We start from the raw sequence: 12,680 nt of genomic DNA, 5'->3' as shown, positions 1-12,680 counted from the left end.
AAAGATATGTATTTTGAGTTTTTGTGTGTATGTTCATGTGTATATATATGTGTGTGTCTATATGTGTTGTATATGTTGTACACCTTCTTACAGAACAGCCAAAGTAAACATAGAAGTACCGACACTACAATACATCTGCTAAAGGTTTATATACTGTGAAAAAATAATTAATAATGGAAGAAGTGTGTTTATGAGTTAAATATAAAATAAGTTTGCAAAATACATAAATGTTTAAATAGAACATGAAGAGGAGTGAATGTGTTTTCTTTGTTTATTTGTCCTTTTCCCTTCTTATAATGTAATGGTTTAATAAATAGGGACTAGAGGAGCGGCAGTATTGCTGTCGCTGATAAATGGAAGAATTTTTGTTTGTACTTTCTGAGGCCGCTAATTGTATGCCTGTACAACAAGAGAAATGGTTGAAAAAAACCAAACTTTCAGAGTTGACGATATTTTTTCCTTTCTTTTCTTTTCTTTTTATTATTTTAGGTTGATTTTACTCTTTATAGTTTTCCCACTCCCTATCCCTCACCTTTCCGACCCCCCTCCACCTGCCCACATACATTCTACTTGTTTACAACAGATAAGACAGAGAACAAAAAACTTGGGAGTTGCAAAATTATTGCTTCATGAGTGACTTAAACATAATATCACTGAGTGTTCATGGACTGAATAATATAGTAAAGAAAAAAAGATTTGGTTGGAGAGAGATAAAGGGGATGTAATATTCCTCTAGGAAACATATTTGAGAAGACAAGAACATGAGAAACTAAAGAAAACAACCAACAGCCAGGTATACTATCGCTCATGTAGCTCTGCTTGGAGAGGAACGGCTTTAATAATTAAATCCCACACAGGCTTTGAAAAAGAAAATTGTAGTATAGATTAAGAAGGTCGATACGTTTTGGTAGTTGGTAAAATAGAGTGTACAGATATTTCTTTCCTTAACGTTTATTATCCGCCAGACACAGGACCAGAGCTTATGTCATAGCTGGTAGAGATAATAACAACAAAAAGTAAGGGGGTTGTAATATTAGGAGGAAATTTAAATCTGATATTGAACCCAAAGCTAGACTCCTCCAAGATACACAGAGCAGAAAAAAATGCAAATATCTTGAGGGGAGCATGCACAGAGATTGGCCTTGTAGACATATGCAGAACATTTCACCCATATAGGAAGGAATATACATGTTACTCAGGGAGATACTCAGTTTATAAGAGACTAGATTATTTCTTTATGTTCAAAAACAATGTAACATTGGCTAAAAGCTATACTATTGGCTCAATAAATATTTCAGATCATGCAGCGGTCTCACTTATAATAACATTAAAAACTAGTAAACACAAAACTATTTGGAGATTAAATAACTCACTTTTACAGGATAAGAAATTTGTAGGAAAAATTTAAAAGATAGTGATTGAATATGTAGTAATAAATAACACAGAGTATACAGATCCAATTATATTATGGAAAGGAGCCAAAGCAGTCATGAGGGGTCATATAGTATCATATTCATCTGGGAAAAGGCCAGAGAAACGCCACAAAAACAGTTTTTTAGAGCAAATAAAACTAATGGAGGATAGACATAGGAAGACGAGTAGCATTAAAGATGAAATTAAATTAAAGGAAAAGCATCTTGAATTAGATAGAACACGCACACTGGAGATCGATGGATTCATGAGGTTTAAACAACAAGAAAGTTACAATGGTGGACCAAAATCTATAAAAAAAAGACGAATGAAGAAAGCCTATATTACAAAATTAAAAAGAGATCACTCAGAAACAATAACTGATAAAGGAGAGATTGCACAAGTGTTCGCAAATTACTGTGAATATTTATATATAAATGAAGTAAGAGTGGATAGAAATCAAATTAGGACATATTTGAGTAACCCTAAACTACCAAGGATGCTACAGGAAAAAAAAACACCAAATTGACAAAAACAATCACTGCAGAGGAAATCAAACAACAAATACAGGGACTGAGAGCAGGAAAATCTCCAGGAGATGACAGATTTATAAATGAATTTTATATATATATAAAAAAATTAGAAGCCAAATAACTCCCTTACTATCAAAAGCATACAATTATGCATTAGATGCAGGAAAATGGGCACATACATGGCAATCCACTATAATAACTCTTATTTATAAAGAAGGAAGGATGCCAAAAAGTGTTCCTCATACACACAGACTATACAATAATATCAGCAATATTAGCCAATAGATTAAAACCCATTATTACAGATATGATTGATACAGATCAGTGTGGCTTTATTCCAGGAAAGCTCTTGGCAGACAACATTGGGCAAATGATACATTTAATTGATTATGCTCAAAAGCAAAATGAAGACTTTCTGCTAATAACATTAGATGCCGAGAAGGCCTTTGATTTAGTGAGTTGGCCTTTAATGTTTGAGATCTGTAACAGTTTTGGCTTAGACAAGAAATTTAGCTTATGGTTACAAGCAATTTACAGTAATCTAATTTCCAAAGTAAAAACTAATGGTACACTGTCAAGAAGATTCATAATACAAAGAGGAACCAGGCAAGGAGACCCTCTCTCCCCCCTTTTATTTGCTATATATATTGAAGTGCTAGTGGTAGCAGCTAGATAAAATATAGACATAAAAGGAATACAGTTAGGAAAAGGAACGCATAAATTAGCACTTTATACTGATGATATAATAGTTTATCTTATATATCTTATGTCTATAAAGGAATCAGTGCGTAAATTAATTAAAACAATTGAAGAATATAGTTAAGTCTCAGGATACAAATTACATGAGAACAAATGTGCATCATTAACAATAGGAAAACAAGTTAGCCAAGCTTTGAAAGATTGTTATAAACTTAAATGGGATACTTGGTCTTCAATATTAGTAAGATATTAGTAAGATTTTAGATGAACCGTATGAGAATAATTACTGTGTTTTAAGGATTTGAACAGATGGAGATGAATACTAAGCAGAGTAGAAACAATAAAAATGATGGTTCTCCCACAATTTTTATTTTTTTCCCAAGCATTACCAGTACCAACACCAGGATCCTATTTTAATATATGGAATAAAATGATTTCAGGAGGTGTGCCGAATTACAGAATTATTTTCATGCAACACAAAAGTCTCACAATAAAGAAGTGGATGAAAGGGAAAACAGAAGCCAAATGGATCAATACAGGAAAGGCAGCAATATCAATTGAGACATTACCATTTGTAGGAAAAGCAGCATGAAAAAAATACAGGGCAGAGCCAATGTATTTAAAATAGAAATAAATAGTTAATGTGTATATCATAGAGAATTGGCACACAACCCTGACTTTATTCCAAACAGATCTGATAAATTGATCTTAGATTGCTGGGCTAGTAAGGGGTTAGTAACATACACCCAATTACTTACAAAATACACAATAAATTCATTTGAAAAGATAGCCTCCAAATATGAGTTAGACCAAAAACATTTCTGTAAGTATTCACAGGTGGGAAGTTATCTTATGAAACAAAAAATGATTTAATACAATACCTGATTCAAAATAGAAATAAAACTAAAGAAAATCATTCAAATATCCATAAAATATTGCAAAAGCTCACCATTGTAGATAATAAATTAAAAGAGAAATGGGAAAAATTATTATAAATTAACACATCAGCAGAAAATTGGAAAGACTCCTTAAGTGGAAACTTTAAGACATCATCAAAATACTGGAGGGAATTTACTTGGAAAGTGAACATGAGATATTTTATTACGCTTTATAAGTTTGGGAAATGTTAGCCCTTAGCAGGGACTAGTTGCTGGAAAGGATGTGGGGAACAAGTAGCAAATTATACACACAGATTCCTTTCATGTCCAATATTAATACCCTTTTGGGAAGAGGTTGAGAAAGCATATTTAACTTTTTTAACTGGAAATATATTTGGGGTATTAATTTACTAGGAAGGATAAAATTGGTTGACATGTATCTGTTTAACATATGATGTGTAATGGCCATGAAGCGGGTGACAAAGACATGGAAACAGCCAAATCCACCAATATTTTCAATAAACAGGTACCCCTCCCCCACCCCAATCCCAATGCCCCCTCTCCTCCCCCACTGAACTCTTCTAAATAGTTAATTTAACTTGTATAACGACTATAAAAATGGGCAATGGACTCTGAAGTAAAAATAGTCTGGAAGATGATGAAGGAAACATTGCAATTAAGTATTACAAAAATGATACAACCTGGGACTTTGGACTCAGATCCAGAGGAGTTACTGGAGAGTCAGAGTGTGTACGAGGGGTAAGAGAGGGAAAAAGGGGGTGGTGGGTCATACAGTGTCTTGGCGGATTAATGGAGCAAGGCGCCCAGCAGAAGCTTATAGTGTTGTCTGTGTTGAAACCACATGTCAGCATGCTGCATTTTATCCTGCCTCCCTTTTTGTCCTCTCAATTTTCTGCTGGTGCAAAAACGCCACAAAAATAGAGATCAAGACTACTTAAGCATCTCAAAAGCACCTTGATACTAGTTACAGCCTAAGCAGCATATTTCTCTTTAGGAACTTGCACATTTTGTTCAATGCTCTGTCATTTGCACCCAAAACGCTCGGCCAAACATATCAGAGGCCACCAGATATCAGTGAAGAAACAAGAAAAGGCAGAATATTATGTGGCTTTTGCCTCATAGACTTCCCCTATAGCTGCAGAGCATTAGATGTTATAAATCAGTTATGATTCCAGCTTGGATCGACCTTACAGGGATAGCTCATATTTTTTGAGGTGGGGTTGTATGATGTACTTATCCATAGTCAGTGTATAACCTGCAGTAGATGGGGGTCAGCAACCTCCTAGTATGGAGAAGCAGACAGAAGTATCGGCATGGAAGCTAAGCAATGTACTGCTCCTGTCTGCTTCTCCAAACTGGGTGCGTGGCGACCCAAACCTACTGCAGGTAATACACTGACTATGGATAAGAACCTCATACAACGCCATTTCAAAAAATACGAACTATCCCTTTAAGCTCCCACAAAAATCATAACAGCAGATGGGGTTTCTTCCTTCATCACTTCCATCACTCACCTCCCTCCTCCTCTCTCTCTTTCTCACTTTTTCTTTTAGTTCAGTCCCTTTCTCTGGGCTCCTCTCCAGTTTACATGATGAAGCTGATGGCCAACAAACAAACATTGGCCTCAGTCCTCGGCAGGCAGAGAAGACAGAGCAGCAGGGCAGAACAGCAAGGTTGCTATATCACTTTCCGCATGATCCCTCTGCAACGCCTACTCACCGTACCTCACCAGCAACACGATTTTTCAGAGCAAGATGATAGCTGCTTAGAAATGTCCAGTTGAGGCTAAAGGAGGGCAGCAGGGTGGTGTAGTGTGCAGAGAAACTACCTCTCAAACTGAGATGAATTCAGCCAGTTTTAACTGTGAATGACTAGATGTTTCTGATGTTCTTAGAAGCCAAGACTGTGATCTCTGACCTGTGCCCTCGTGAATAAATCATCATCATTAAATCATCATCAAATTATCATTCCATTTCCTGGCACACCACAGAAAGGTGTCAGACATGGCTGAATTTTTCAATATGGACAGTTTGTGATAAGTTTTACACATTTCCAGGTCTAGATTTATATTCTGGGGCTCTACTGGAATATCTTTTCTTTGATTTACAGTTAAAAAAAAACCTCCTTCTTTATCTTATACTGGCCCTTTATACAGCCCCTCAGTTCGGCCTCTGTCTGAAACAGGCCATTTTAGCTCCTGTACCTTAAAGGCCCTCCTCTTGATGAGCCCACTCTGTTCTGTTCTGTTGGCAGACTTCCGGTGGCTCGGAGGCTACGTAAACATACAGTATTAGCAGGATTTCACTTCTTTGTCTTGTTTTTTACTGAAATGGAAATTTCTCAAATACATCCGTAGATCTTGGAGCCCAAATCTGATCCAAAATATGCAAGTGGACAACATGAAGAACACATAGAACAACCTTAGCAACAAAGACTACAGAACGGATGGCCATTTGTGGGCATGTGCAAACAATCTGACGTCATAACGAGGAAGAAGTATAAGCAACTTTGAAGCATTGAATTGAATGAAGCATTCAGAGCAGGCTGAAGCCCTGGCTTTTGACATTTTTATATACATTTACCTCATGCTTAATATAGACATCCAAATTCATAATAGTATAAAATAACAGAAAATTACAAAAAGCATGATATGGCCCCTTTAAGATATTTTGGAAATATTTTTGTTTTTGTGGTAAACATGCTGAACCCAAGGTACACTTACAAGCTTTTTCAATAGTTTCCATTGCTAAAGAAGGCAGTGGGATGGGTCAAAGGCTCCAGAAAAAGCACATATTTTTCAGGTTTTTTTTTAAATTACATGAACCCTGTCTCTGTTTAAGGATATAATCAAGATCAAGAAGGTCAGAAACAGGTTTATTCACCAAGCCAGAATCTCTATACTCAAATTTATGTTTTTGTTTAGTAAAAATCTAATTTCACGACACCAACTTAAATTGTTTTTTTCAAAGAATTGTGACCAATTGTGAAAAACAAAACTTGTCAGTGCTCTGCAGCGGACCAACTATGAAAAGGAGACACAAATGTAACATTTTTGTACTGTAGGCTCCTGTTGTTTATAAGTCAAAACCAACATTACATAAATATTAGGCTTTAATATACTTGATGGGACCATCCAAGCATATGTACACAATGCCAGTCAAAATTTTGGACACTTTCTCATTCAAGAGAATGGGAAAGAGAATGGGAAAGTGTGTCCAAACTTTTGACTGGTACTGTATGTGGGAGGCACTGACCTTCATCTGTATATTTATGTGTGTTCATGCCTGTATGTGTTTTAGGTGCAGATGTACCTTTGGCATTTTTAATCTCCAAGGGGCCCTTCTTGACACAAAATGTCTGTTTTGACTCTAAGGACATGACAGCCATTATCTGTTAGCAAGGATGAGACTGGAGGGGGAAAATTATCACCACTCACCCTCCCCCACATCCCCAACCCTCCCCTCCCACCTCAATCCCCCCCAGTGGCTCTGTGTTAAAAGGTTCCAGACTTCCACTCATTTAACACTTGAGTGAGCGCGATATAAAAGTGCTCTCCGCCGCCCTCTCGGAAACTGGCACCAGCGCTGTAAAGGTTTAATCGGCCATCATGTCAGATACATTGGGACTTCTTGTCATCAAAATCCCACCTCTGTCGCTTTGATTCGGTCCCTCTCAATCTGCCTGCTTGTCCGTTCTGTTTGTGTGTCTGTCTGACTTCACTGTCTGTTAGTGTGTGCCAGCTTGTTTGGCAATCTAGGTTAACCATGTGTCCTTCCTGATCTCTCTAAAGGAAATCTAGGAGAGAGGTTTGAACAAAAACCTAAAGATTACTGATTAGGTTTTCTTTGTTTTTGTTTTGGTGTTCAGGAAATAGTTAGGGTGGCCTCAAGGTACAGATCAGGAGCCCTTTTTTGATTTTCCTGATTTGGAGCCATATCCATCAGGCCTCTGAGAACAATGTTGATCTTAAAGTAAAGTATGATCTGCTGCCATACTTTATAAATCCAGGCTCTAAACGACATAGTTTTTAAAGTACCTAAAGGTTCAGACAAATGTAAAGGGAGGCTTTGGCCATGGCACATTCATAATATGAAACCTCAGCATACAGCTGCAGCTCAAATAGGAAGCTAACTGCAAAATGTATGCAATTATAATGCATTTTACACAATGATGATATTACTTCTGAATATAAAATGTATAACCTCAAGATGCCCTTCCTAACCAATTAGTATAAAATTTAAATTTCAATCAAAGTAATAAGAAGGAGGGACATTTTTTACCCTCAAGCATTTACTGATGAGTCAGTCGTTTGGGGAACAGTGAACTGCAGTCTATCTCCGTTTAGTCATTATTACTTTTGCTACTTCACTCTTGGCGCCCGAAAGCAGGAGCCAGAAATTAACCCCACTACAAAACACACCTGCATAGATCGCTACATGAGTATACTGTATATCTGATTTAAAGACTCTCAACATGTTCAAATGCATTTTTAAAAACTACATGAGTGTAATTTCTACTTCAAACAAAGCGCTCTTTGAACTTCCAAATCATAGAGTGAGATAGTTTTGCAGATAATTACAGCCAGGCAGTGGATCAGTTTCCATTTGAAGTGGAGGTGAGCATACTGCTGGAGCTCTACTGACGTCAACTGTTAAATCACATTACTCTGTGGTATGACATAACATACTGCAGGACTTTTGTTGGTAGGAATACGACACAAGATTCATATTCTGTGTCAGATACATAGCTTGCTTAATGAGTAGACCGTCCTTCTGTGGGAGGGCTGAGGGTTACCCTGCTCTACTGTCCTTGAGCAAGACACAAAATCCCTTTTTGCTTCAGGGCTGATGCTATGTAGCTGAAATCCCAAGGATTTTTCTTACATGTATTAACCAACTACCATGTTTTAAATAATAATTATAGTCATCCAATAAATCTGAAAGGCCGGAAAACAACTTCAGTCTCCATGGATGCTCTGCTACAAGTGGAAAACAGAAACTGAACAGATGTAACATCAGACATTTGTCAAGACAAACAACACGACCCTAAGATGAAACTGACAAAAGACTTTTTCTGTTTTTGCAGTATAATATATCTAACACATTATTTTTATTTTGCACATATTGTAAAAACATACAATTTGTATGTATATATGTAACTGTATATTCTTTGTATATCTAACATAGTTTTTCCTTTTTAATTTCTTCCTTAGTGCTACTTTTATAAATGTTCTATTTTCTAACCAAATTAACTGTTTTACTCTTTTCTAATTTAAAATATTTGAATATTTGTTATCTCTATGTGTGTAGCATGGAGAGGGCTGCAACTAAATTTCATTGTGCAATCCTGCGTTGTATAATGGCAATTAAAATGAACCTTGAACCTTGTAGCAATGATGAAAATTTCAATGAGATATGAGCCCCAGCCCATTTTTGAAGAGAAGGGAAGAAAAACAAAAGTAAGGTTAAAAAATGTTTCAAATGTTGAGCCCGCTCTAACAGCTCTACACACCCTTACCCTTGCTTATAGCTTTATATTTGAGATAAGAGAGATTCAGAGATGCTCAGAGAGGACATGTACACTTTGTGTTTATGTGTGTTTGTGTGTATGTGTGTGTGTGTGTGTGTGTGTGTGTGTATAAGAGAGACAGCGAGAGAGTAAGACACTGGAACATCGCCATATCAAGAGCAGAGCACAGCAGGGCAGGCGGAACCAAAGGTCTGTTCCACAGGGGGAGTGATTAAGGCGTTGTGCAAGGCCCACAGGGGAGAGAAAGGGCAGAAAGAAGAGCTCATTACCCATAATATAGACGAAGAAGACGAACTCTCACCCAACACAGTGTGCAGGCACACACACGCAATCTCTCACAACAGTACTTAGAGAATCGAACTTCTTGAGCCTTGAGTGCTTCTTGAGTGCAGCAAAGGTAAATATGTTGTTGATTTAGATTTTTTTTTTGCATTAAAAGGAAAGAGACACAAAAACCAAGTCAGTGTAGGCCGGTTAGGGATGGGCGAGGAGGGAGGCCAGCCTTTAAGCAACTGAAAATGGACTTAAATTGATTTTTCACATCATATTAACGAGTTGAAACACCTGACGATGGCTACAGTTATTTTTCACAATGCTCAGAACATAACACAAGCTGACAGATCTAGTTCATGTCTAGTCTTGAGCTTGGAATAAGATATTTATACAGGTTGTAACCTTGTCTGTAATACAGTTTATCATAAAACAGGGATCTCTGCAAATAACAATTATTCATATTTTTTTAATCCACGACCTACTTTACACTCAAACCCAAGCTGGAGTTTGAGAAAGCAGAAATTCTGATTTGAATTTTCTGAATTTTGACTTCTAATGAAGGTGACAGAATAATTTTAAAATGTTTTATGAGCTGAGCAGGAGACCCTGCTGGTGCTAAAACGATAAGTCCATTTATCAGTTAGTCAATTAACATAAAATGAATGGATAACAAGTAAAATAATCAATCACTTAGTGAAGCAGTTTTTCAAGCAGCAATACCAATGATTTGCTGGTTCCAGCTTCTTAAATGTGAGGGTTTGCTGCTTTTTCAAATTTATTTTTAATTATAAGTTGAATGTCTTTGGGTTTTAGACTTGTGGCCAAAAACAAAACAATAAAAAGACGTCACCTCGGGCTCTGGGAAGTTAAGGACATTTTTCACTGTTTCCTGGCATTTTATTGACTACACTTAATTGGCAAATTAACTGATAAGCCCTTGAGCTAGATTTTACTTTACTGCATATAAGATTTCAGGCTCTCATTTGACCTACCTGGTTGATGATGTAGATGCCGTAGTCGATCCTCTGACGTCTAAGGATAGGGTGGAGGTAGTGGAGCCAGTACTTCAGGTGGTTTTCCCTGTGACGGAATGGGATGATGATGGCAACCTAAAAAACAGGGATAGTTTCAGTTGTTTGTTTGTTTGTATTTACTGTAACATTTACTATAAAGCAGAATTTATCCACTTCTCTGACAGTTGGAATACCATTAAGCTGCATAATTTATTCAATGCTAGAAAGTGAAAATCTGAAACTATCTTGATAATACAGATAGTCTTTGTCTGTCAGAGTTCCACAGAGTGTTTGTCAGAGTAATTATGCTCAAGTGAGCTTTCTTTCATCCTGTTGTAAACTGTTGTGCATCGGAAAATCATTTCTGTAGAAAAACTCCCTGGTTAATGTCACAATGTACATAAAGTTGCTTCACGTTCATTATGAATCTGAATGAATCTGCTGAAGGAAGTGGCTCTCAGTGGCATTGCAGATTTGAGACAGATTCCAGGTTGTCCTGTATCTCTGTGCTTTGAGTGGATCGTTCTCAGCTGCCCAAACAGTACAAGGTTGAACTGTAATTTACGATGTAAATTCATGGTAATTTTGCGCTCAGATGAAGATTAGCATCAAATTGACCTTGGCTGCTTCATACTTAGGTGCTGTGATAGGTGCATCTACTTTGGTGTTATTTTGACTGTTGATGGAAACACGCTGACCTCATTGAAGTGTCATGTGGAGGAGAAAACAAAACACTGAAATTGACTAATCTTCTTTTTAGCTTGAAGAAATTGCACCATTTACTGTGAAAAAAGTATTTGAAGCTGCCCTCTACACCATTATTCTATACAGATTTATGGTTTGCCTCTCAAGATTTAATCCAATACTGTCCCACTGAGAAAAAATAGGTGTGCATTTCTCCCAGTAACAGAAAAAATAGATTCTCATTCTCACAATTTTGTCATAGTATCTCATAATTTTAATTTAGTAACTTAAATTTTGAACCAAGTATCCCTTAATTTTTACTAAATATCTCGGAAATTTTAAAAGTCACTGACAAAATTTGACAAAAAAAACTTTTTTTTGTGACTTATCCCATAATTTTGCCTTAGTAACATAACTGTTTGATTTAGAAACTCATAATTTGGACTTCATTTATCATAATTTTTACTCACATGAGTATTTTAATGCGTATTTTACCATGCATGACTTCTCATCTATTTTTTTCTTATATAGGAAATGGGTTTCTAAAAAAAAAAAGTGTGAGTATATATATATATGTTATTTAAAACGTGAAATACAGTCAGAGACACAAACCTTCCATCGAGGCCGACAGTCAGGAGGCGTGTAGCGGCCTCCCTCCGTCACATTGGGGTTTTCTTTCTGCACTCGTTCCATCGTCATCTGGGAGCTGAACTCGATCAACAAACGCCCCACTGACGAGAGAAGAAAAGGGAGAAGACTTAGCAAGATGAAGAGGATAACAGTGAAGACAGTGAAAGGAGAAAAAAAACAAGATGATGTAAAGAAAGAAAGTGAGAGAGGGGAGCAGGGGATGTAGGGAGTGAGGGACAGTGAGAGGGTTTTAAGCTTCAAAGCAACACTGTATGAGTATCAAAGCAATCTGTGCAGAAATAATGGTTTCAAGGGATATGCGCTGCATAATGCAGCATTTAATAAGATGCACAAGCTTTGGAAAACATATATTCCTGAAAAATAAACAAAGACTTTGAAGTCAGTCAGTGTAAACACAACATGAAAGGTAATTACGCCGTTCTCAGTGATGAAGCCACACCATATGTTATATCGCTACAAATCTATCCATCATTCCTTTGAGTACTGCCAGTGTGTGCAGATTTGTGTTTAAGTGCAGCTGATTTTGAGTTGCACTAATTTAAAAGAAGGGTTTGCTTTAAATCTCCGGCCCAGATGATAAATACAGTCCCTCGTTCTGGGGCCAGCATCATTAAAATCTATGAGCAAGACTTGCTGTTTGGGCTCCAATCAAAGCCCTGCAACCAAAACCTTTATTTTAATAAACCCAACTTTGAGTAGTCACTCATTAGTCCATGTCCTTCTTCAACGTTAGTGTCAGACTAAGAATTAATTAATTTACCAAGCATCATGCGTCTTAGAAAAAAAAAAAATCATGTTTGTCAATGAGAATGTAAAGGATCGTGTCTGCTGAAGTCTTGTTTTCATCAAGGACGATACTCATAGAAGCTACTACTGCATTTGTGTGTAATAAATACCACAAATTCTGAATATATATTTAAGGATAACATTAACAAACAGGGGCGGTAGTGGCATGGGCCACATAGGCGGTCACCTGGGGCACCAAATGA

The 12,680-nt window shown here is 36.9% G+C and overlaps 1 protein-coding gene across 1 annotated transcript in view; it reads right to left on the bottom strand.

Moving 5' to 3' along the window:
• The window catches only part of b4galt2 (UDP-Gal:betaGlcNAc beta 1,4- galactosyltransferase, polypeptide 2), a 190,929-nt gene that overhangs the window by 89,536 nt on the left and 88,713 nt on the right, over positions 1-12,680 (bottom strand). Inside the window, exons 3-4 of the mRNA XM_042429158.1 lie at positions 11,653-11,771; positions 10,336-10,452 (exon numbers count right to left, since the gene is read on the bottom strand). Coding sequence (XP_042285092.1) covers positions 10,336-10,452; positions 11,653-11,771 — 236 coding nt within the window. The remainder of the gene's footprint in view (positions 1-10,335; positions 10,453-11,652; positions 11,772-12,680) is intronic.

The sequence above is a fragment of the Thunnus maccoyii genome, chromosome 12 (assembly GCF_910596095.1).
Source record: "Thunnus maccoyii chromosome 12, fThuMac1.1, whole genome shotgun sequence".
Taxonomy (NCBI): domain Eukaryota; kingdom Metazoa; phylum Chordata; class Actinopteri; order Scombriformes; family Scombridae; genus Thunnus; species Thunnus maccoyii.
Note: the sequence above shows the minus strand (reverse complement) of the source record. Positions and strands in the feature narration are given on the sequence as shown.